Genomic DNA, 25,939 nt, shown 5'->3' with positions numbered 1-25,939 from the left:
AGTGCTCTGGCAACACTGACAATGCCATCCCCCGGGGAAAGGCTCTTGTGTGCAGGACGCACTTGAGACTCTGTGACAAACGATTGATTAATTGATTGATTCATTGATACTTTACGAGGATGTTGCCAGGGCTAGAGGCTCTGAGCTACAGGGAGAGGTTGGGGCAGGCTGGGACTCTATTCCTCAGGAGCGCAGGAGGATGAGCGGTGATCTTATTGAGGTGTATAGAATCATGGGAGGAATACACGCACAGAGTCTCTTGCCCAGAGTAGGGGAATCAAGGACCAGAGGACATAGGTTTACGGTGAAGGGGAAAAGATTTAATAGGATTCTGAGAGATATCTTTTTCACACAAAGGGTGGTGGGTGTATGGAACGAGCTGCCGGAGGAGGTTGTTGAGGCAGGGACTATCGCAACTTTTAAGAAACAATTAAACAGGTACATGAGGTGTATAAAATCATGAGAGGAATAGATCGGGTAGACCCAGTCTCTTGCCCAGAGTAGGTGAATCGAGGACCAGAGGACGAAGGTTTAAAGGGAAGGGGAAAAGATTTAATAGGAATCTGAGAGGTAACCTTTTTCGCACAAAGAGTGGTGGGTGTATGGAACGAGCTGCTAGAGGTAGTTGAGGCAGGGACTATCCCAACATTTAAGAAACAGTTGGACAGGAACATGGATAGGACAGGTTTAGAGGGATGTGGACCAAATGCGGGCAGGTGGGACTAGTGTATAACATATAACATATAACAACTACAGCATGGAAACAGGCCTGTCCGGCCCTACCAGTCCACGCCGACCATTCTCCCTGACCTAGTCTCATCTACCTGCACTCAGACCATAACCCTCCAATCCCCTCCTATCCATATACCTATCCAATTTACTCTTAAATAATAAAATCGAGCCAGCCTCCACCACTTCCACCGGAAGCCCATTCCATACAGCCACAACCCTCTGAGTAAAGAAGTTCCCCCTCATGTTACCCCTAAACCTTTGTCCCTCAATTCTGAAGCTATGTCCCCTTGTTGGAATCTTCCCCACTCTCAAAGGGAAAAGCCTATCCACGTCAACTCTGTCCGTCCCTCTCAAAATTTTAAAAACCTCTATCAAGTCCCCCCTCAACCTTCTACGCTCCAAAGAATAAAGACCCAACCTATTCAACCTCTCTCTGTAGCCTAAGTGCTGAAACCCAGGCAACATTCTAGTAAATCTCCTCTGTACCCTCTCCATTTTGTCGACATCCTTCCTATAATTTGGCGACCAGAACTGCACACCATACTCCAGATTCGGCCTCACCAATGCCCTGTACAATTTCAACATTACATCCCAACTTCTATACTCGATGCTCTGATTTATAAAGGCAAGCATACCAAACGCCTTCTTCACCACCCTATCCACATGAGATTCCACCTTCAGGGAACAATGCACAGTTATTCCCAGATCCCTCTGTTCCACTGCATTCCTCAATTCCCTACCATTTACCCTGTACGTCCTATTTTGATTTGTCCTACCAAAATGCAGCACCTCACACTTATCAGCATTAAACTCCATCTGCCATCTTTCAGCCCACCCTTCTAAAAGGCCCAAGTCTCTCTGTAGACTTTGAAAATCTACCTCACTATCAACTACTCCACCTATCTTAGTATCATCTGCATATTTACTAATCCAATTTGCCACACCATCATCCAGATCATTAATGTAAATGACAAACAACAGTGGACCCAACACAGATCCTTGGGGCACTCCACTAGACACTGGCCTCCAACCTGACATACAATTGTCAACCATTACCCTCTGGTATCTCCCATTCAGCCATTGTTGAAACCATCTTGCAACCTCACTATTAATACCCAACGATTTAACCTTCTTAATCAACCTTCCATGTGGAACCTTGTCAGCTGGGAAGTGTTGGCCGGTGTGGGCAAGTTGGGCCGAAGGGCCTGTGAACACACTGCATCACTCTATGACTCTTCATTGTCACGTGTACATGGACAGTGAGATTCTTTCCCACACGAGAGTGGGGGGCGCGGGGGAATTGGCATGAAAAAAACTGCTGCCTTTCAAGGTCCATTCTCACTCAATTTCTTCGGCTGCAAAGTGATCCCATTGTGTGCAATTTCCATACGAAAGGCTAGGTTTGGGTTAGTGGGTCATTTACTACACCATCCCAATTCCTTCTTCTCCACATTGAGCTATCATAGAGTCAGACAGCTTGGAATACCGACCAACGTGTCCCAGCTAATCTAGTCCCATCTTCCTGCATTTGACCCAAATCCCTCTAAACCTGTCCGGTCCATGTACCTGTCTAAATGTATCTTAAACATTGTGATAGTACCTGCCTCAACTACCTCCTCCACCAGCTCCTTCCATACACCCACCACTCTTTGTGTAATAAAAGTTACACCTCAGGTTCCTATTAAATCGCTCCCCCCCCCCCCCCCCCCCACCTCATCTTAAACCTATGTCCTCTGGTTATTGATTCCCCTACCCTGGGCAAGAGAATCTGTGCATTTACCCAATCTATTTGATCTATGTCATGGGCCAAAGGTACTCATGCCTCAGTGTTCGATCATGCAAAGGAAGTTTTCAGCACATCCTTGCATCTTTTTCTCTGCCTTATTAATCTCTTACCATGATGGAGCTCAGAATAGAACACCTGTTGAAACAGAATAGAACAATAGACAATAGACAATAGGTGCAGGAGGAAGCCATTCGGCCCTTCGAGCCACCACCGCCATTCAATGTGATCATGGCTGATCATTCTCAATCAGTACCCCGTTCCTGCCTTCTCCCCATACCCCCTGACTCCGCTATCCTTAAGAGGTCTATCTAGCTCTCTCTTAAATGCATTCAGAGAATTGGCCTCCACTGCCTTCTGAGGCAGAGAATTCCACAGATTCACAACTCTCTGACTGAAAAAGTTTTTTATCATCTCAGTTCTAAATGGCCTACCCCTTATTCTTAAACTGTGGCCCCTTGTTCTGGACTTCCCCAACATTGGGAACATGTTTCCTGCCTCTAACGTGTCCAACCCCTTAATAATCTTATACGTTTCGATAAGATCTCCTCTCATCCTTCTAAATTCCAGTGTATACAAGCCTAGTCGCTCCAGTCTTTCAACATATGATAGTCCCGCCATTCCGGGAATTAACCTAGTGAACCTACGCTGCACGCCCTCAATAGCAAGAATATCCTTCCTCAAATTTGGAGACCAAAACCTTTGGAACCTTTGGCCATGGTCTCTGGAGTCATTGCCCTGCTGAGAGTAAAGATGGGATCAGTGCTCAGGCTTTCGCTTCAGGACCACGACGTTGGTTCACCTTCTTTGTTCAGAGAAGCTTATAAGTTCACAAGTGTTAGGTGGAGAATCGCCCCATCAGGTCTACTCTCCCATTCAATCATGGCTGATCTGTCTTTCGTTCCTAACCCCATTCTCCTGCCTTCTCCCCATAACCCCTTCCACCCGTACTAATCAAGTATCTTTCAACCTCTGCCTTGAAAACATCCATTGACTTGCCCCCCACAGCTTTCTGTGGCAATGAATTCCACAGATTCACCACCCTCTGACTAAAGAAAAGGCGTCCTGGTTTGGTGGTTAATTGGCTTGGTATAATTGTAAATTGTCCCTAGTCTGTAGGATAGTGTAAGTGTGTGGGGATTGCTGGTTGGCACAGACTGAAGGGCCTGTTTCTGCATTGTATTTCTAAACTAAACTAAACTAGACTAAACTAAATCCCTCCTCATCTCCTTTCTCAAGGTACTTCTTTTGTTCTGAGTTCCCGTGACTATTAAGAGAAGTCTGGACCCAATAATAATATTCAAGTTTGTGGGAAGGAACTGCAAGATGCTGGTTTAAGCCGAAGATAGATAAACAAAAAGCGGGACAAGCAGCATCTCTGGATAAAAGGAATGGGTGACGTTTCGGGTCGAGACACTTCTTCACACATGATATTCACTACTTGCTTCAAAGTTGATGGGAGGAATTGTCGAGGGAAGTAATAGTTGAAGCTCAAGACCTCTGATGAAGCACAAAATACATGGACTACCAGGCAGTAGTGATCCTATCTCCTGAATGCTTCTGAGACATGGGCTACTTACAGCAGGCATCTCCAGGCATTGGAAATCTAGTCAATCAATAGCTCGTAGCAGAGACCAGATGGTGAAGTCAATCAGTTGAGCACCAGCACACAGTGCATTGGTGCTTCAGATTAATGGCACATCATTATTAACACACTCACCGAGGTCTGCCCAATTTAGTCTCTCTGCATCTCCAAATTGCCATATGTGCCTGTACATTTCAGACATTTCCTGAATAATACTTGGATTGTGGCAGGCTTGGTCTGTTTCTGCCACTTGTTGTGAATGCCTTTGTATCAGCTTGGTCACGACTAAGACTCCAGTGCTCCACTGTGTTAAGTCTAAAAAAGTGAAATGAATAAAGGCGCTACAGTGACACAGCTGGTAGAGCCACTGCCTCACAGTGCCAGAGTCCTGGGTTCGATCCTGTTCTCGGGTGCTGTCTGGCTGGAGTTTGCACCTTTTCTCTGTGACCGCGTGGGTTTCCTCCGGGTGCTCCGGATCCCTCCCACATCCCAAAGAGGTTAATCGTCCTCTGTACGATTGCCCCTCGTGTATGCAGTGGATGAGAAAGTGGGATAACTAGTTTAGTTTAGTTTAGTTTAGAGATACAGTGCAGGAAACAGGCCCTTCGGCCCACCTAGTCCGCGCCGACCAGCGATCCCTGCACATTAACACTATCCTACACAGACTAGGGATAATTTACATTTATACCAATGTAACCTACAAACTAACCTACAAACTAGTGTAAACACATGATCGATGGTTAGCATGGACTCAATGGGCAGAAGAGCCTGTTTCCCTGCTCTATCTCTGAAGTCTAAACTTTAAACGTAGACACACATTTGGATTGTGGCAGATTTGGTCTGCACACTGCCACATGTTGTGAATGCATTTGGCTTGACCATGACAACTAGGGTTGCCAACTTTCTCACTCCCAAATACGGGACAAGATGACGTCACCGCCCAGCCAGCGGCCGCCTGCTCCCGCTCCACCAAAGGCGGCCGTTGCCTTTGCCCCTTATTTGGGAGTGAGGAAGTTGGCAACCCTACTAATACGGGACAAGGGCGGTCAAACTATGGGACAAACTAACTTAGCCCAAAATGCGGGATGTCCCGGCTAACACGGGACAGTTGGCAACCCTAATGACAACGGTACAACACTCCAATACTCACTGCTTCAGACCGAAAAAAGGGAAGTAAATCCAAGGCTTCTTGTGCTGGCACAAATGAAGGGAATCTGTCAAGCATTGAATTCAAGGTATCTGTATCCCTTAAGACTAGACATTTAAAAAAAAAAGATATTAGCCCGGAGAGGGATGGATCACTTTCTTCATACTTCACATTTTCTCTCTCAAAGTGCCATGATTGATTGTTGAGGATGGAATGAAACCATGCTCTCCTGGGACATGTGAGGACCTGAAACACGAAACTTCTGAAGTTTCTAACGTTGACTCCAGCATCTCACATCACAGTTGGCACATCTGTGCCCCGGGGCAAAGCACCGTGGCACGACTTCTTTTCCAGTAATTTATCCGCTGTGAACTTTCGGAAGCATTAGGAAAATAAAATGTCATTGCAAATCCTTTCAAAGTTTTAAATAATAAAAACGTGTGACTGAAAGTCAGTTCAGTTCAGTTCAGTTCAGTTTATCATCATGTGTACGGTGAAAAGCTTTACTAATAAGTGAAAAGTGAAGACTGGGCTCAACTGGGGAGATCTCGAAACAACCGCCAACAACCGAGTGAGTTGGAGGACATTTGTCAATGGCCCATGCAGCTCCCTTGAGGAGCAAAGGGCTTAAGAAGAAGAAAACTTCCTAAAGAGAAAGGTTTCCTTTGGTAGAACAAGTCTGAAGAAGGGTCGCGACCCGAAATGTCACCCATTCCTGCTCTCCAGAGATGCTGCCTGACCCGATGGGTAACTCCAGCTTTTTGTGTCTATCATATCATATCATATCATATATATACAGCGCGGAAACAGGCCTTTTCGGCCCACCAAGTCCGCGCCGCCCAGTAATCCCCGCACATTAACACTATCCTACACCCACTAGGGACAATTTTTACATTTACCCAGCCAATTAACCTACAAACCTGTACGTCTTTGGAGTGTGGGAGGAAACCGAAGATCTCGGAGAAAACCCACGCAGATCACGGGGAGAACGTACAAACTCCTTACAGTGCAGCACCCGTAGTCAGGATCGAACCTGAGTCTCCGGCGCTGCATTCGCTGTAAAGCAGCAACTCTACCGCTGCGCCACCGTGCGGCCTCATCTTCGGTTTAAACCAGCATCTGCAGTTCCTTCTTACACAACGATAAGCAATTCTTTAGCTCATTCCAGCAATTGGAAGGACAGCTTGACCATTAGGTCTGCACCATCTTGGGTCATTGTATGTGAAGGCCTTACAGCTGTGTTGGAGACTGGGACCTCTGAGACAGTTTCAGCTTTCAAACAGAACCATGAACTTTGTTTCTGTGACGTGGGCATTACGGTCAAAACCCACCATTTATCACCTATTCCTAATTGCCCCTGAGAAGGCTGCAGTGCGGTTTAGGTTTAGATTTTATTATTATAGTTATGTGTACCGAGGTACCGTGGAAGACTTTGTGAATGCCTTTGTATTGGAGGAAACAGGCCCTTCGGACCACCGAGTCCGCGCCGACCAGCGATCCCCGCACAATAACACTATCCTACACAGACTAGGGATAAAGGAGGTGAGGAGGAACTTCTCTAGTCAGAGGGTAGTTTATTTATTTATTCGTGTCATCACACAGCTGTTTGCCAATAGGGAGCAAGTTTTAGTGCCACGTGGTTGGCCTCTGCAAGATCCTTTACAGTGCGTGTGGCATGCAGCATGTCACAGCTCAGGAGATGTTCCATAGTCTGGAGGCCCCGTCCACACTCGCAGTCTGCCACATCTGCAGTGTATCCCCACTTCAGCGTGTTCGATTTGCCCCTCCCCACGCCTGTCCGCAGTCTGTTGAGACTGCGCCAGGTTATCCACGATTGGTCGGGTCCTGGTGGGAGTTTCTCAGAGGGGTCGATGGCCATGTGAGAGGGTAGTTAATCTGTGGAACTCATTGCCACAGAGGGCTGTGGAGGCCAGGTCAGTGGATATTTTTAAGGCAGAGGGAGACAAATTCTTGATTAGAATGGGTGTCAAGGGTTATGGGGAGAAAGCAGGAAAATGGGATTAGGAGGCAGAGATTATCCATGTTTGACGTAACCTACAAACCCGCGCGTCTGTGGGATGTGTAAGAGCTATTGCCTTACAGCGCAGAGATCCAGGTTTGATCCTGACTACAGGTGCTTGTATGTACGGAGTTTGTACGTTCTCCCCGTGACCTGTGTGGGTTTTCTCCAAGATCTTCGGTTTCCTCCCACACTCCAAAGACGTACAAGGTTTGTGAGTTAATTGGCTTGGTATAAGCGTATAAAAGTAAAATTGTCCCTCGTAGTGTGTAGGATACTGTTAATATCATATCATATCATATATATACAGCCGGAAACAGGCCTTTTCGTCCCCTCCAAGTCCATGCCGCCCAGCGATCCCCGCACATTAACACTATCCTACACCCACTAGGGACAATTTTCACATTTACCCGGCCAATTAACCTACATACCTGTACGTCTTTGGAGGGTACAGGGATGTGCAGGGATTGCTGGTCGGCGTGGACTCGGCCTGTTTCCGCGCTGTATCTCTAACCTAACCTAAACTAAAACCCACGCAGTCAAAGGGAGAACATGCAAACTGCACACAGAGAGCAATCAAGGTCAGGATCGAACCCGGGTCTCTGGCACTGTGAGGCAGTGGCTTTACCAGCTGCGCAACAGATTTTAGAGTTGTGATGGAATTGAAACTGGGCATTGATGAACAGGTTACTCGTGAGCAAGTACTGTTTAATGGCACTGTCAGCAATACCTTCCATCACTTGTCTGATGATTTTGAGTCGACTGATGGGGTGGTAATTACTCTGGATTAATCCTGTATTTCGGGGGCACAGTAATGCCATGCCTGGTATTGCTGCGATAAGCTGGCAATTAACCACAGGGGAACTTATCGCGTGTCTGTTATTTTGACTCAATACGTAAAGAAAAGACCTGCATTTGAACATAACTGGACGTTTTGTTGGATGGGCAATTCATCAGCCTAATAGTTTTTTACTGATCTTTACCTCTCAGTGCTTCTGGAGAGATTGAATAAGTGTGTCTGTGAAAGGCAGAGGCATCCAGTCCAAGTACCGAGGGACACTATTGTTATGGTTCTGGGCTATGTACAAGTACACAAAATGTGAGTCACGTTCCCACAGAAACTGCCCAGCTTCGGGGAAAGCGCGGTGTCACTGAAGGGTAAGGAGGATTCTGCACCAGCTTTCACCTGGAGACGGAGGTGCAAGTGACTGAGGTGAGGCAGGGTGTATGTCTGTGCGGCGTGGCGCAGTGTAGGTAAGGTGGCCACGCGGATTTGTGCATAGCAAGCTCCTACAAGGAGGTCATAAGCACCTTCCCTGCTCTTCTCCCACACAGTGCCAGGGGACCCATTACGTGGAGCTGAGAGGACAGACGGAGCTTCGGACTGACATCTCATCCAGAAATCGGTGCCTCCCCAGTGCAAGCCAGCCTCAGTACTCCTCGTACTGCAGAGAAACGTCTATGCTTCGATCAATTCCACATCCCTGCTTCGCAACTTGCTGTAAGTTTTGCTCTTTAAATGTAGAGAATATTAAAATATTGCAGTAAAGGAAACAGGGCATTAGGATGCGGACTGAATTCTCCTCATTTGGCCACTGACTTCTACCTGTGGCCCAGGAAACCACTGGTGGAATTCAGTGATGAAGAAGGGTTCTTGACCCACTCCTTCTCTCCAGTGATGCTGCCTGTCTCGCTGAGCCAGGTTTTGTGTCTCTCTGTGATGTTGCAGCTTCTGATGCTGGAGACTGTGGGACAGCTCAGTGTGGCAACTGGTGGAGCTGTTGCCTCACAGCTCGAGAGGCCAGGGTTCGATCTTGGCCTCGGGTGCACGTTCTCCCTGTGACCGCGTGGGTTCCCTCCGGGTGCTCTGGTTTCCCCCCATGTCCTAAAGACGTGCGGGTTTGTAGGTTTGGCATTACTTGGAACTAGTGGGTGATCGATGATCGGCGAGTACTTGGGCCGAAGGGCCTGTTTCCATGCTGTATCTTTCAATCAAAAACTTGCAGCAGGGTGACGAGGTCTAGTATCAGGAAAGAGATGTATTGTATCAACAATACTGGAGGAAGGGGGTGGCCTCATAGAGCCATAGAGTGATACAATGTGGAAACAGGCCCATCGGCCCAACTTGCCCACACTGGCCACATTAGTCCCACCTGCCCATGTTTGGTCTATATCCCTCCAGATCTGTCCTATCCATGTACCTGTCTAACTGTTTCTTAAACGTTGGGATAGTTCCTGACTCAACTACGTCCTCTGGCAGCTTGTTGCAAACACCCATCACTCTTTGTGTGAAAAAGTTACCCCTCAGATTCCTATGAAATCTTTTCCCCTTTCACCTTAAACCTATGTCCTCTGGTCCTCGATTCACCTACTCTGGGCAAGAGACTGTGTGTCTGCCCGAACTATTCCTCTCATGATTTTACACACCTCAATAAGATCGCCCCTCATCCTGCAATGCTCCAAGGACTAGAGTCCCACCCAACTCAACCTCTCAATAGACAATAGACAATAGACAATAGGTGCAGGAGTAGGCCATTCAGCCCTTCGAGCCAGTACCGCCATTCAATGCGATCATGGCTGATCACTCTCAATCAGTACCCCGTTCCTGCCTTCTCCCCATACCCCCTCACTCCGCTATCCTTAAGAGCTCTATCCAGCTCTCTCTTGAAAGCATCCAACGAACTGGCCTCCACTGCCTTCTGAGGCAGAGAATTCCACACCTTCACCACCCTCTGACTGAAAAAGTTCTTCCTCATCTCCGTTCTAAATGGCCTACCCCTTATTCTCAAACTGTGGCCCCTAGTTCTGGACTCCCCCAACATTGGGAACATGTTATCTGCCTCTAATGTGTCCAATCCCCTAATTATCTTATATGTTTCAATAAGATCCCCCCTCATCCTTCTAAATTCCAGTGTATACAAGCCCAATCGCTCCAGCCTTTCAACATACGACAGTCCCGCCATTCCGGGAATTAACCTAGTGAACCTACGCTGCACGCCCTCCATAGCAAGAATATCTTTCCTCAAATTTGGAGACCAAAACTGCACACAGTACTCCAGGTGCGGTCTCACCAGGGCCCGGTACAACTGTAGAAGGACCTCTTTGCTCCTATACTCAACTCCTCTTGTAACGAAGGCCAACATTCCATTGGCTTTCTTCACTGCCTGCTGAACCTGCATGCTTCCTTTCATTGACTGATGCACTAGGACACCCAGATCTCGTTGAACTCCCCCTCCTCCTAACTTGACACCATTCAGATAATAATCTGCCTTTCTATTCTTACTTCCAAAGTGAATAACCTCACACTTATCTACATTAAACTGCATCTGCCATGTATCCTCCCACTCACACAACCTGTCCAAGTCACCCTGCAGCCTTATTGCATCTTCCTCACAATTCACACTACCCCCCAACTTAGTATCATCTGCAAATTTGCTAATGGTACTTTTAATCCCTTCGTCTAAGTCATTAATGTATATCGTAAATAGCTGGGGTCCCAGCACCGAACCTTGCGGTACCCCACTGGTCACTGCCTGCCATTCCGAAAGGGACCCATTTATCCCCACTCTTTGCTTTCTGTCTGTCAACCAATTTTCTATCCATGTCAGTACCCTACCCCCAATACCATGTGCCCTAATTTTGCCCACTAATCTCCTATGTGGGACCTTGTTGAAGGCTTTCTGAAAGTCGAGGTACACCACATCCACTGACTCTCCCTTGTCAATTTTCCTAGTTACATCCTCAAAAAATTCCAGTAGATTTGTCAAGCATGATTTCCCCTTCGTAAATCCATGCTGACTCAGAATGATCCCGTTACTGCTATCCAAATGCTCAGCAATTTCGTCTTTTATAATTGACTCCAGCATCTTCCCCACCACTGATGTCAGACTAACTGGTCTATAATTACCCGTTTTCTCTCTCCCTCCTTTCTTAAAAAGTGGGATAACATTTGCTATTCTCCAATCCACAGGAACTGATCCTGAATCTATAGAACATTGAAAAATGATCTCCAATGCTTCCACTATTTCTAGAGCCACCTCCTTAAGTACTCTGGGATGCAGACCATCAGGCCCTGGGGATTTATCAGCCTTCAGTCCCATCAGTCTACCCAAAACCATTTCCTGCCTAATGTGGATTTCCTTCAGTTCCTCCATCACCCTAGGTTCTCCGGCCCCTAGAACATTTGGGAGATTGTGTGTATCTTCCTCAGTGAAGACAGATCCAAAGTCACTCAGACCCTTGAGTCCAGGCAACATCCTCGTACCTTCGCTGAGAGGAGTTCCCTACCTCTCTGGGGACTAGAGGTCATAGCCTTTTAAGGACGCTGTTTTATGAAGGAGGTGAGGGGAAATTTCTTTAGTCAGAGGGAGGTGAATCTGTGGAATTCTTTGCCACAGAAAGCTATAGAGGCCAAGTCAGTGGATATTTTTAAGGCAGGGATAGATAGGTTCTTGATGATTATAGGAGTGAGAGGTTATGGGGAGAAGGCAAGAGAATGGGGTTAGGAGGGAGAGATAGGTCAGCCATGATTGAATGGTGGAGCAGACTTGATGGGCCGAAAGGCCTAATTCTGCTCCTATTCCTTATAAGAAAGGAGGGAGAGAGAAAATGGTCCGAATGGCTTAATTCTGCACCTATTACTTATGACCTTATGATCTGATGTGGGGGGAAATCAGCCTAACAAACCCTTCTCTCCCCTGCCATGCTTTGTACTGCCTCTCCCCTCTTCCAACTTTCTACCCCCCCCCCCCAGCCCCCCCGCCCCCACCCCACCCCACGGGCTTGGCATGAAAGAGTTGGAGGCAGAGATTTCCAGGCACCCACCATGGTGAGTGAAATAGTTGATTTTGATCTCTCTTTCTCATCCTTGTGCAAATCCACTACCTGCGGTTATTGCCCTAGCTGCCAATGCAGATGATTCCTTAAAGGACTCAGAGTGCTGGAGTAACTCAACGGGTCAGGCAGCATCTCTGGAGAATATGGATAGGTGACGTTTCGGGTCAGGACCCTTCCTCAGATTGTTCTCCAGAGATGCTGCCTGACCCGCTGAGTTACTCCAGCACTTAGTGTCCTTTTGTGTAAACCGGCATCTGCAGTTTCTTGTTTCAATGGAAATAGTTCCTTCCTGGTCATCCCGTCATAACTTTAGGCACAACAATTAACTTCCCCCTTAACCCTGTCCGTTCCAACCAAAGATACTAGAGGAACAAGATGGACCACTCCGTTGAAATCGCGTATACTGAAGTGTAGTACGCAAAGGAGCCATTTTAGTAGGCAAAACCTGCTGTTTGCTCTGCCTCTCGCAGTGTAATCAGTGTTTTGGCAGAACAGTATGTGTGATGATACCATTAAAATGCAGAATATATCTCATCTATCCATTCACAGATTTTTGTTATTTTTCTTTTTAAATGTTTCTGCAAGTTTCTGCCGACTAAAATGGCGCCGTGACGCGCTACGGTTTTTAGGGTCGAGTGGTCTATCTTGTTCCTCTAGTATCTTTGGTTCCAACAGAAGCAGCCGTGGCCTTGATCGTCCCTCTCATAATTCTCCAGCTTTGGTCAGAGACTCTCAGATACTCTGCTGCACCCTTTCCTGCGTGCATGCACAGAGACGTTACAATGCCTCAGGTGTCGCCTTCTGGTCCTTATCCAGGTCCAGCATGGCTCCTCTGCTCATGTCATCTTCACCTCAGCCAAGAATGGCAGGTATCCTGCACACTCTCTCACCTGCCTTCTCCACCTGTCCAGCTGGCAGGGATCTGTGGATAAATCCCTTTGTCAAACAACCTTTAAAAGCCATTAACTTTGCATCAGATATTGTACCCTCATTGAAACTCCTTGTTATCTTCCAAAAACAAAAGCCTTCCTTTAACAAAACCATGCTGGCCTTATTTGATTAAACCGTGCCGCTGTAAATGCTGCTTTGCTCCATCCTTCAGGGCTTTTTCCAATAATTTGCCTGCTCCTGACACCAGGCTGCCTGGTCTCCTTGAAGTCCATCTGCCCCTTCGTTCCTTTTTAAACAACCAGCAGCTTTCCAGCCCATTGGCGCCACGCCTGAGGCCAAAGAACATTGGGAAATGATATCAGAGCCTGCACTCGTTTGTCACCTGCTTCCTTTAAGAGCCTTAGATAGACACAGAAAGCTGGAGTAACTCAGCGGGACAGTCTCGACCCACAACGTCACCCTTTCCTTCTCTCCAGAGATGCTACCTGACCCGCTGAGTTACTCCAGCTTTTTGTATCTATCTTCGGTTTAAACCAGCATCTGCAGCTCCTTCCAACACACTCCTTTAAGAGTCTGGGCTATATTTGAGTTCATTTAGAAATACAGCGTGGAAACAGGCCCTTCGGCCCACCGAATCCGAGCTGACCAGACATCACTCGCACACTAGTTCTATCCCACACACGAGCAAAAATTTACAGAACCTACAAACCTGCACGTCTTCGGAAAGTGGGAGGAAACCAGAGCACCCAGAGAAAGCCCACGCAGTCACAGGGAGAACTCATAACTCCATACAATCTCCATACAGATAGCACCCGCAGTCAGGATCAAACCTGGGTCTCTGGCGCTGTACGGCAGCAATTTTACCACTGCACTTCTACCACCCTACTTTGGCCTGATGATTTATCTATTTTAGAGATGCTTAATCCTTTAATAAGTCCATTCTTCGATGCTTATCATATAAGCATATCTTATATATACTTTTATATATACTTTATTTCTTCTCAATGCCGATGCCTTTGTCACCTCTCCCCTTCGGTGAAGACAGATGCAAAGTGCCCATTCTTAACTTTATACATTTCTTCCAGCTCCACATTAAGGCTACTATCTGGGCTTTCAGTAGAAGGTACCTTTTCCCTTGTTAATCCCTTTTCCTTAATGAATTTATGTTTATCCCTGTGCTGCACTTGCCCGCCTACTATTTATTTCATGAATCTCCTTTCTCTTCCCAATTTCTATTCTTCACTTCCCTCCTGCACATTCTATACCTTCCACCCTTGTCAATAAAAAAAGGATATTGGAGTAAAGGCCACAACTACCAGATTTCACCTGAGTGATGGGCAATGTCTTAGAGACAGAGCTTGCAGTGACTTGGACAAAGCATGGATCAATTAGGGGAAGCTAACATGGACTTGATAACGGTAAGTTATTTTTAATTAGAAGATAGACACAAAATGCTGGTCTAGACAATAGACAATAGACAATAGGTGCAGGAGGAGGCCATTCAGCCCTTCGAGCCAGCACCGCCATTCAATGTGATCATGGCTGATCATTCTCAATCAGTACCCCGTTCCTGCCTTCTCCCCATACCCCCTGACTCCGCTATCCTTAAGAGCTCTATCCAGCTCTCTCTTGAATGCATTCAGAGAATTGGCCTCCACTGCCTTCTGAGGCAGAGAATTCCACAGATTCACAACTCTCTGACTGAAAAAGTTTTTCCTCATCTCAGTTCTAAATGGCCTACCCCTTATTCGTAAACTGTGGCCCCTTGTTCTGGAAACTCAGAACAACTCAGCTGGTCAGGCAGCATCGTTGGAGAAAAGGAATAGGTGACGTTTGGGTCAAGTCGCTTCTTCAGACTTTAATGAACTTGATGTAGTTTGTTGATGAGAGGATACAAAGGTCATTCAGGGAAATGCACTGGATGTGGCATTTATCTTCAGGTGTGCCGCCCATGGGATTAAATGGGCAGCAGCAATCTGGCTCGAAAATTGGCTATCCAGCAAAAGCCAAAGAGTGAGAGTGGGACAGGTAGAGAAGGACTAGGACCACTGCTCTTCTCATTCCACTGTGGCATCAATGACTTGGATCCGGGCGCTCACTACACCACATCCAAAAATGCAGATGTCCCAAAATATGCATTTTGAAGTGGGAGAAATTAATATTACATAGAAACATAGAAAATAGGTGCAGGAGGAGGCCATTTGGCCCTTTGAGCCAGCACCGCCATTCATTGTGATCATGGCTGATCATCCACGGTATTGATACTGCTGGGTTTGTAAGCTGCCCAAGCAGAACATGAGGTGTGTTCTCCTTCCACTGCCCGGTTTGGTTTTGCAGATCACATCAAGGGTTGGTCATTGGTGATTCAATGGAAGAATGTAAAACATAGAAACATAGAAACATAGAAAATAGGTGCAGGAGTAGGCCATTCGGCCCTTCGAGCCTGCACCGCCATTCAATATGATCATGGCTGATCATCCAACTCAGTATCCCGTACCTGCCTTCTCTCCATACCCCCCGATCCCTTTAGCCACAAGGGCCACATCTAACTCCCTCTTAAATATAGCCAATGAACTGGCCTCAACTACCTTCTGTGGCAGAGAATTCCACAGATTCACCACTCTCTGTGTGAAAAAAAACTTTCTCATCTCGGTCCTAAAAAACTTCCCCCTTATCCTTAAACTGTGACCCCTTGTTCTGGACTTCCCCAACATCGGGAACAATCTTCCTGCATCTAGCCTGTCCAACCTCTTAAGAATTTTGTAAGTTTCTATAAGATCCCCCCTCAATCTTCTAAGTTCCAGCGAGTACAAGCCGAAACAAGGCAGTAAGATGGAATGGCCATGCAAGTAGCAAATGCATTTGGATACGTATGTGGGAAGTTGTGTACTTTGTTGGGAGAAATTAAGGGACAGACATTCTGTTTGGAAAGTCAGGCAATAAATGGGATGGAGGGGGACAGAAATACAGTTGTACAGATTGCCATATTGTCAAACCAGGTTGGGGGCAGAGCGAGGAATATTTCTAGTTGGATAGATATATATTGGGCATGGTAGCCATGGTACCCTGAATCATAGAGAGTGATAGAGCCTTACAGCGTGGAAACAGGCCCTTTGGCCCAACTCGTCCATAACGACATTTCCTATCTGCACTCGTCCCACCCAAAGATACTAGAGGAACAAGATGGACCACTCCGTTGAAATCGCCTATACTGAAGAGTAGTTCGCAAAGGAGCATAACGTCCACCATTTTAGTCGGCAAACCCCGCTGTTCGCTCTGCCTGTCGCAGTGTAATCGGTGTTTTGGGGGAACAGTATGTGTGATGATACCATTAAAATGCAGAAAATATCTCGTCTATCAATTCGCAGATTTTTGTTATTTTTCTTTTAAAATGTTTCTGCAAGTTTCTGCCTACTAAAATGGCGCGGTGACGTGCTACGGTTTTTAGGGTCGAGTGGTCTATCTTGTTCCTCTAGCATCTTTGGTCTCACCTGCCTGCATTAGGCCAATATCCCGTCTTATCCATATACCTGTCTAAATGCTTCTTAAACATTGCGATGATCCCCTGCCTCAACAACCTCCTCTGGACCTTATTCCATACACCCTCCACCCTTTGTGTGAAAAAGCTACCCCTCGGGTTCCTATTAAATCTTCCCCCCCCCTCACCTTAAACCTCTGTCCCCTGCGTTTCCATTCGCCTACTCTGGGCAAGGGACTCTGCGCGTCACCTGTGTCATCTGCAAAGTTGCTCATCATACCATGTACGTTCTCATCCAAATCATTGATATTGATGTCTGTATGATTGAACAGGAAACAGGGTTTTGGATCGTTCAACAGTGGGCAATCGGCAAAAGCAGTAATAGTGATGGTGAAGCAATTGGAATGTCATTAAAAACAATCTGGTTCACTATTTCTTCCCCATATGTGCCTCCAGTCCACTGATGTAGTTCATTCTTATCTACCCTTGAAATGGCCCTCAATCCATGGGGCATCAAGGAATGGTCTTACCATAATATTCACATCCTATGGACAAATGAAAATGTAAAAAATCAGATGTATATTGGTTACAACATATTTTGAGCACTAATAGCTTAGAGGTGTAAAAAAAGGATTTAAAGGGATGATATGAGCCTGAGGCAATCTAACCACCTGGACAAGTTGAATGGGCGAAAGGAAAGTATTCCATACTCCTCCATCTAATCATCCTCCTGGAACAATCCTTCAGTATTTATGGGTGGCACGGTGGCGCAGCGGTAGAATTGCTGCCTCACAACGCTAGAGACCTGGGTTGGAACCTGACTACAGGTGCTGTCGGTACGGAGTTTGTATGTTCTCCCCGTGACCTGCGTGGGTTTTATCCGGGTGCTCCGGTTTCCTTCCACGCTCCAAAGACGTACAGGTTTGTAGGTTAATTGGCTTGGTATAATTGTAAATTGTCATTAGTGTGTATGGGACAGTGTTAATGTACAGGAATTGTTGGTCGGTGCGGACTTGGCCGACCGAAGGGCCTGTTTCCGCACTGTATCTCTAAACTAAACTAAACTAAACTAATCTAAACTAAACTCTCATGGTTCTCAGGCCTCTCCTAGGTTTTGGTGCCCAGTATTGGATATAATGCTACAACTGGGACCACTGGATTTTGTACTCTGGTCCCCAATTTATGTTCCAGCGAACCTTTTGTTTTTGGGCTGGTGGCATATACCTGCACTGTTAATTCAATGTAACATTCAATGATAGAAAGATACAGAAGTACCACTGAGCCAAATGGTGCTGCATTAAACATTGTTAAAGCTATGCTGTGGCACCGATCCATCATTGCTGTTTCTCATTCTGAACATGTCAGAAAGAAGGAACTCTGTAACGAAGGCATATATTATGCTGCTGTCACAAATGCAGGGAGTGATTACTGGCGGATGGCTTTGTGATTATCTTTAACAGAACATACACCTTATAAGTATCTTTATTGTGATGGATAATGTTTATTTTTGCAACTGATTAATTATGGTTAAATTTGATTAGTCATTTTAGCTAGAAAGAATTGTCCTTCGTTTCATATTTTCAATCTTCCAAACTGATATTGGATTAGAGAGGAGAGGAGTCTTGCTTAGCATTGCAATATCATTTGGACTGTTCTCAGGGCTGTGTGTGTGCGTGCGTGCATGCGTGTATGCATGCTTGCGTGTGCGCGCGTACATGTATATGGACACATTGAAATTTTTTCCCCATTTATTACATTGTTTACCGAATACTATGTTTACATATCCTGTTGTGATGCTGCAGGTAAGAATTTCATTGTTCTGTCTGGGACATTTGACAATAAAACACCCTGGACTATTGACACATCTTCAGATTCAAGAACAGCTTCTTCCTCACCGTTATCAGAATCTGGAACTGACCACTCGTGCTAGGGATGAATTACTGATCTTCCAATCTACCTCCTTGTGGCCCTTATACTTTATTTTATTTGCACTTTCTCTGAATAACGCCATATTCTGAACTTGATCTATGCAGCACCTGATGTGTAGTGATTCTTAGCACTGCAGTGTCATTTGGACTGAGTGCGTGTGTTTGCGCGTGTGCGTGTGCGCGCCTGTGTGCAGTATGTGTGCACATAAGTATGTACTTATACATATATATGTGCGACTATGCCGCTGAGCATTTGTCCCTGCAATTGCATGCGAGCTTACGTGCATGTTAGCATAAATATATGTGTGTGTTCTTGACAGCGATATATTCTTCCATGATTATGCGTGTGTGAGTAGGTGTGAATACAGTCGACGCTAATCTCTTACCACTCCAATACAATACATTTAATTTCATTAACAAAAGAAACACAGAGCAACGGACAAGAGGAAAAAATTGTACTTTGCATTTATTAAGAATGGAAGGTGTTGAGGAAATGCTTGAATTTAATCTTAGAAGCATGAATTCCCTGGTGTTTTTTGGGCAAGATATTTCACTGAGCCCACAGGGGAGGTCTGAATATGACATTTCTGAGCATCCATCAGAAGCCTGCGTCAATTATGTGTGTTTTCAATTTGTGTCGAGCACTGTCTTTTGGAGCTGATACTTTGCAAATTTGTACAGTACTCAGTATTTAAAGGTGCCTGCGATTTTAGGCTACAAATAAACGTCATTGTTAACGTTATTCTTTGTGAAGTACTCAGCAACAAAATTGTACCACACCTTGTACTTTCGAGGTACAACATGGAAACAGGCCCTTCAGCCCACCGGGTCCGCGATGACCAGCAGTCACCCCGCATACTAACACTATCCTACGCACACCAAGGACAATTTACACTTATACCAAGCCAATTAAGTTGCAAACCTGTACGTCTTTGGAGTGTGGGTGGAAACCGAAGATCTCGGAGAAAACCCACGCAGGTCACGGGGAGAACGTACAAACTCCGTACAGACGGCGCCCGTAGTCGGGATCGAACCTGGCTCTACTGGTGCTGTAAGGCAGCAACTCTACCGCTGTGCCACCGTGCCGCCCTTAATGGTGACCATGTAACTACTGGCTGGGGTTAAAATGATATCCGGTCACTATTATCCTTCGAGATTGAAAATCTGGCTTTCTTATCCTGAACGTGAACCCAAAGTGATTGACTGCTCACTCAGTTCATAGGCTATTAAGAATTGACAATAAATTCTGCCGTTGCCAATGACGTTCACATCCCATAAACAAAAAAATGTGGCAATCCAGCTGATGTATTGGTTTAGTTTAGTTTAGAGATGCAGCGTGGAAAGAGGCCCTTCAGCCCATCGAGTCCGCGCCGACCAGCGATCCCCGCACATTAACAACTAATCTACACACACTAGGGACAATTTACAATTTTACCAAAGCTAATTAACCTACAAACCTCTACGTCTTTGGAGTGTGGGAGGAAACTGGAGCACCCGGAGAAAACCCACACAGATCACGGGGAGAACGTGCAAACTCCATACAGACAGCACCCAGATAGGCAACAACTCTACCGCTGAGCCATCGTGCTGCCCATAATATGTCTTAAGTCATGAAGGCAATTATATTGCAACAATTTGTGCAGCATCTCTGGCGAGAAGGAATAGGTGACGTTTCAGGTCAACACCCTTCTTCAGAAGCAGAGTCATGGGAGATGTAAACCAGAGATATGGTAAGGTGTGAAAAGGACAGATCGAAGCAGATGTTGATTAAGGAAATGTAGAATGGTTCATTGTTAGCTGAGGGGAGGATGATTAGGAAGATAATTAATCAGGAGGACAGTGAAACGAGTCGGAGAACTAGGGTGGGGTGAGGGATGGAGATTAATGTAATTAGTTACCTGTTGGTATTTATTCTCAAAATGCTGGAGTAACTCAGCAAGTAAGTAAGGCAGCATCTCAGGAGAGAAGGAATGGGTGACGTTTCGGGTCGAGACCCTTCAGGTATTCGAAGGTATTTATTCACAAAATTCACAAATCGAAGGTATTTATTCACAAAATGCTGGAGTAACTCAGCAAGTCAGGCAAAGCATCTCAGGAGAGAAGGAATGGGTGACGTTTTTTACCAAACCAATTAGGCTACAAACCTGCACGTCTTTGGAGTGTGGGAGGAAACCGGAGCACCCGGAGAAAACCCACACGCCATTGGCTTTAGCTTAGTTTAGAGATATAGCGTGAAAACAGGCCCTGAAGGGTCTCGACCCGAAACGTCACCCATTCCTTCTCTCCTGAGATGCTGCCTTACTTACTTGCTGAGTTACTCCAGCATTTTGTGAATAAATACCTTCGATTTGTACCAGCATCTGCATTTATTTTCTTACACATTTAGTTACCTGTTGGTGTTATTTCATGTATCTGGGAGGCTGATGGTTTGTATTAATATCTTAAAAAGGAAAACTGTACGTATTAGTATTAATGTACCTTTAAGAATAGAGTGCGCCACATTGTACCATTTTGATAAATCGTTACAGACTATGCCATTAGGTGAGATTAACTGCGTTCAGTAAAGAACATTGTGGATGATTCAACCTCTATTTACCCTGTTATGTAAGCAGCAATGCAGAAAGATTTACTGTGCTATTGTTCAGTACTGACGGAGGGCTGCACTGTTGCAGGAATCTTGTCCTTGCTGCACACATATTATGGGCTGCACGGTGGCGCAGCGGCAGAGCTGCTGCCTCACAGCGCCAGAGACCCGGGTTCGATCCTGACTACAGGTGCTGTCTTTATGGAGTTTGCACGTTCTCCCCGTGATCCGTGTGGGTTTTCTCCAGGAGCTCCGGTTTCCCTCCCACACTCCAAAGACGTGCAGGTCTGTAGGCTAATTGGTTTGGTAAAATTGTAAATTGTCGCTAGTGCGTGTAGGATAGTGTTAATGTGCAGTGAGTTCACGGGTCGGCGCGGACTCGATGGGCCGAAGGGCCTGCCTCTGTGCTGTATCTCCAAACTAAACTAAACTCTAGGATTTTCTGTGTACGAAGGAACTGCAGATGCTGGTTTACAACAAAGATCGTCACAAAAAGCTGGAGTAACTCAGCAGGGCAGGCAGCATCTCTTTCAGATTCAGGGACAGTTTCTTCCCAGCTGTTACCAGGAAACTTAACCATCCTACCACAACCAGAGTGCTGCCCTGAACTACTATCTACCTCATTAGTGACCCTTGGATTATCTTTGATCGGACTTCACCTACTTTATCTTGCACCAAACGTTATTCCCTTATCATGTATCTCTATATTGTGAATGGCTTGATTGTAATCATATATATTAGTCTTTGAATCTTGAATAACTTTATTGTCACTCGGTACAAATACCGAACGAAATTACAGCAGTCACAAAACACAACAAGAAAAGAAAAAAGTACACAGGACACACAACCCCAACACAAACATCCATCACAGTGAGTCCAAACACCCCCTCACTGTGATGGAAGGCAACAAAACTTCCCCTCTCTCTTCCCCCCACGCTCACGGACAGGCAGCTCGACCCCTAACGAGGCGACCGACACGCACAGCAAGGGGATGGAAGGCCCCGCAGCCGAGCCGCGCCGGGCACTGAAACGTCCCGCGGCCGAGCCGCGCCGGCGATGTTAAGTCCAGCGGCCGAGCCGCGCCGGGCGATGGAAGGCCCCGCGGGCGATGGAAGGCCCCGCGGCCAAGCTGTGCCCCGGGGAAGAGACCTAATAAAAGAAAGGTTTCCCCCACCCCACCACACCCCACCCTCCCCCCCCCCCCCCACACCACACATACACAGCCAAAAACAGAAACAAAAACCATCCCAACACCGACACAAACAAAAAAAAAGGAAAAATACAGACAGACTGCCACAGAGCCGCAACCGTTAGGCACAGCTCGGCCGCGCTGTCTGCTGTCTGGTTAGCATGCAACAGAAGCTTTTCAATGTACCTCAGTACACGTTGCAATAAAGTAAAACTGAAATTGAACTAAAAAGGAATAGTTGACGTTTCGAGACCCATCTACAGACTGCATTACTGATATGATTGCACAGTCTGCGCTTGGTCTTGCCAATATATAGGAGCATTTTCTCATTGGTTAAGAGTCTTCTATGCATGCATGCATGCAGAAGCATCCTGACTTGTGCAGCAGCACCAATAATGTTCAGTGCATGTTTTAATGGCCCATTTGGCCAAGTCAATTGTACATGCATAACTTTATATAGAAGCTGATTCCTCAATGCAAGTGAAGGCTGCTTCAGAGTAATTCCAACTGTATCGCCCTGATCACTTTGAGGCCATGGAATCTGGTGCATACACCGATCAGCCAAAACATTATGACCACTGACAGGCGAAGTGAATAACATTGATTATCTTGTTACAATGGCACCTGTCAAGGGGTGGGATATATTATGCAGCAAGTGAATGGTCAGTTCTTGAAGTTGATGTGTTGGATGCAGGAGAAATGGGCAGGAGTAAAGACCTGAGCGACTTTGACAAGGGCCAAATTGTTATGGCCAGACGACTGGGTCAGAGCATCTCTGAAACGGCAAGGCTTGTGGGGTGCTCCCGGTCAGCAGTGGTGAGTACCTACCGACAGTGGTCCGAGGAGGGACAAACCACAAACCGGCGACAGACAGGATGTTGGGCGCCCAAGGCTCATCGATGCGCGAGGGCACGAAGGCTATCCCATCTGGTCCGAACCGACAGAAGGTCTACTGTGACACAAGTCACAGAAATTTTTTATGGTGGTCACGGGAGGAATGTGTCACAATACACAGTGCATCGCACCCTGCTGCGTATAGGGCTGCACACGGAGGACCAACAGCATATTAGGCAGGTGGTGATAATGTTTTGGCTGATCGGTGTATAATCCCCTGATGAGTAGGCTCTTTAGGTTTTGTAGTTGCACAGCAGTTTAAGCAGCATCTGTGGAGATAAAAACTGAGTTTAGTTTAGTTTAGAGATACATAGTGGGAACAGGCCCTTTGGCACACTGAGTCCGCGCCGACCAGCGATCTCGGTAGCTAGCACTATCCTACACACTGGGGGCAATTACAAATTTTTACCAAAACCAATTTACCGACAAACTGTACGTCTTTATAGCTGTGGGAGGAAACCGGAGCAACCGGGGAAAACCCACGCGGTCACGGGGAGAACGTACAAACTCCCTGCAGACAGCTCGGATCAGGATCAAACCTGGGTCTCTGAAGCTGTAAGGCAGCAACTCTCCCGCTTCATCACTGTGCCACCCATGTTAACTCTTTTTTTCTTTCCGCAGATGCTGCCTGTTCTGCTGAGTGTTTCCAGCTTTTACTGCGTTTATTTCAGATGTTCAATATCTTCTCCACAACCAAATTCATATTTTGCATGACACCGTAGCAAGGACACTTGCTTTAAAAAAAATTTTTAGTATGGAATACATCTACAGAAATGGGTGGAAATTTATCTGCTGCTCAGACAGCGTCTGTGGGGAGATCTGTGGGATTTCAGGTCAAGTGGTACTGAAAGTAAAGATGTAAATCCATCGGAACTACCAGAGCCACCAATGCTGATCTTCTGGACTTGCACCCATTTCTCTCCTCTCCCTCCCCCTTTATTCCTTTCTCTGGCTTCACAATTTGCAACTCTTCTATACTTATCCCACACTTTACTCTTTCCATATCTGACTTTGTCCAACCATCTGGCTATCTAAAACCCCCTTCACCTATATCCACCTATCACTTTGTCCTGCCCCTCCTCTCTTCCACCTTTCTTCCAACCCCCCCCCCCCCCCCCCGCCACAATCAATCTAAAGCAGGGTCCCGACCCAAAACGTCACTGAACCATGTTCTCCAGAGATGCTGCCTGATGCACTGAGTTACTCTGATGTGTCCAGCATCTGCAGTTCTTAGTCACAACTCTAGTCCTGCTCCCATTTTGGTGCTGAGGAGACTCACTGTGATGGATGTTTCTTTGATGGATATTTCTTTTTTTGTGTGTTTTTGGGGTTGGGTAATTTTAATGCCTATTTAATGCTTTTATTGTTGGACTGTGTTTTGGGGGTTTTGGGGTTGTGTAATTTTAATGCCTATTTAATGCTTTTATTGTTGGACTGTGGGTGACCGAATTTCGTCCAATATTGGATGACAAATAAAAGCTATCTTGATCTATCTTGATCTTGATCTTGATCTTGATCTTGATCTATCTTGATCTTGATCTATCTTGATCTTGATCTTAGGTGTTTATTGATTGCTTTGGTTTAAGGCTGTACTTCTTTATTGCAGGGAATAAATTCAATGAAGATGAGGCACATGGGCTTGCATCTTCTGAAGCTTTTATTAATTCTCGTGTCTCATGTGGTTTGGGCGAGAGGAATCTTGAAGAGCAAATCCACCCTGAACATAGCCGTGATCCTCGGTGGCACGTCCTGCGAGATGGACATCAAAGACGTTTTGAACAAAGATGACTTCCAACATTTGTCCATCGATCCCAACGTGGTACAGGTCTCGGTCAACGAGACCGACCCCAAGAGCATCATAACACGCGTGTGCGACCTCATGTCCGGGATGAAGATGCACGGCGTGGTCTTTGGCGACGACACCGACCACGAATCCATTGCAGAAATTTTGGATTTTATTTCCGCTCAGACTATGATCCCAATCCTTGGAATACACGGCGGATCCTCGATGATAATGGCAGACAAGGTAGGAGCTGGCTTTCGCTCTGTTCATGTGGTGGTTGCTTAGTTATCGCTGGAAAAGTATGGATACTTTAACTATTGGCATTCTTGATTAGTGTCAGAGGTTATAGGGAGAAGAGTGTCAGAGGTTATGGGGAGAAGGGTGTCAGAGGTTATGGGGAGAAGGGTGTCAGAGGTTATGGGGAGAAGGGTGTCAGAGGTTATGGGGAGAAGGGTGTCAGAGGTTATAGGGAGAAGGGTGTCAGAGGTTATGGGGAGAAGGCAGGAGAATGGGGTGAGGAGGGAGAGATAGATCAGCCATGATTGAATGGAGGAGTAAACTTGATGGGCTGAATGGCCTAACTCCACTCCTTTCACTTATGATCTTATGATCTTATGACGAGGGACCTGATAGAGGTGTACAGATCTACTGTCTACCTCATTGGTGACCCTCGGACCATCTTTGATCAGACTTCACTGGCTTTACCTTGCACTAAACGTTATTCCCATATCCTGTATCTATACACTGTGAAGGGCTCAATTGTAATGACGTATTGTTTTCCGCTGACTGGTTAGCACGCAACAAAAGCTTTTCCCGGTACCTCGATACACGTGACAATAAACTAAACTGAACTAGAGGCAGAAACTCTCATATCACCCAGACCAGTATTTGAATGACCAAGGCAGTGAAGTATTTGGGCTATGGACCAAAAGCTGGTAAATAGGCATAGTAAAGATGGGTATGATGGTCAATGTGGGCAGGGTGGGATGAAGGGTCTATTTCCGAATGTATGACTCTGACTCTAAGAAAGGTCGGGCAGGTTTGACCTGTGATCATTGGCGTACAGAACATGGGAAGTGATTTTATTGA

The 25,939-nt window shown here is 46.2% G+C and overlaps 1 protein-coding gene across 3 annotated transcripts in view; it reads left to right on the top strand.

The window, feature by feature from the left end:
* The window catches only part of LOC144611423 (glutamate receptor ionotropic, NMDA 2B-like), a 349,120-nt gene that overhangs the window by 94,274 nt on the left and 228,907 nt on the right, over window positions 1–25,939 (top strand). For 2 of the 3 annotated variants that reach the window (XM_078430500.1, XM_078430499.1), the window contains 2 exons: window positions 8,603–8,768; window positions 24,674–25,093. In XM_078430500.1, coding sequence (XP_078286626.1) covers window positions 24,686–25,093 — 408 coding nt within the window. In that variant the 5' untranslated portion in view covers window positions 8,603–8,768; window positions 24,674–24,685. The remainder of the gene's footprint in view (window positions 1–8,602; window positions 8,769–24,673; window positions 25,094–25,939) is intronic. The other variant, XM_078430501.1, reaches the window with a different exon arrangement.

Source organism: Rhinoraja longicauda, chromosome 40 (assembly GCF_053455715.1).
Source record: "Rhinoraja longicauda isolate Sanriku21f chromosome 40, sRhiLon1.1, whole genome shotgun sequence".
In the NCBI taxonomy this organism is placed as follows: domain Eukaryota; kingdom Metazoa; phylum Chordata; class Chondrichthyes; order Rajiformes; family Arhynchobatidae; genus Rhinoraja; species Rhinoraja longicauda.
The sequence above is the reverse complement of the archived record's forward strand: the minus strand, read 5'-3'. Positions and strand labels throughout refer to the sequence as shown.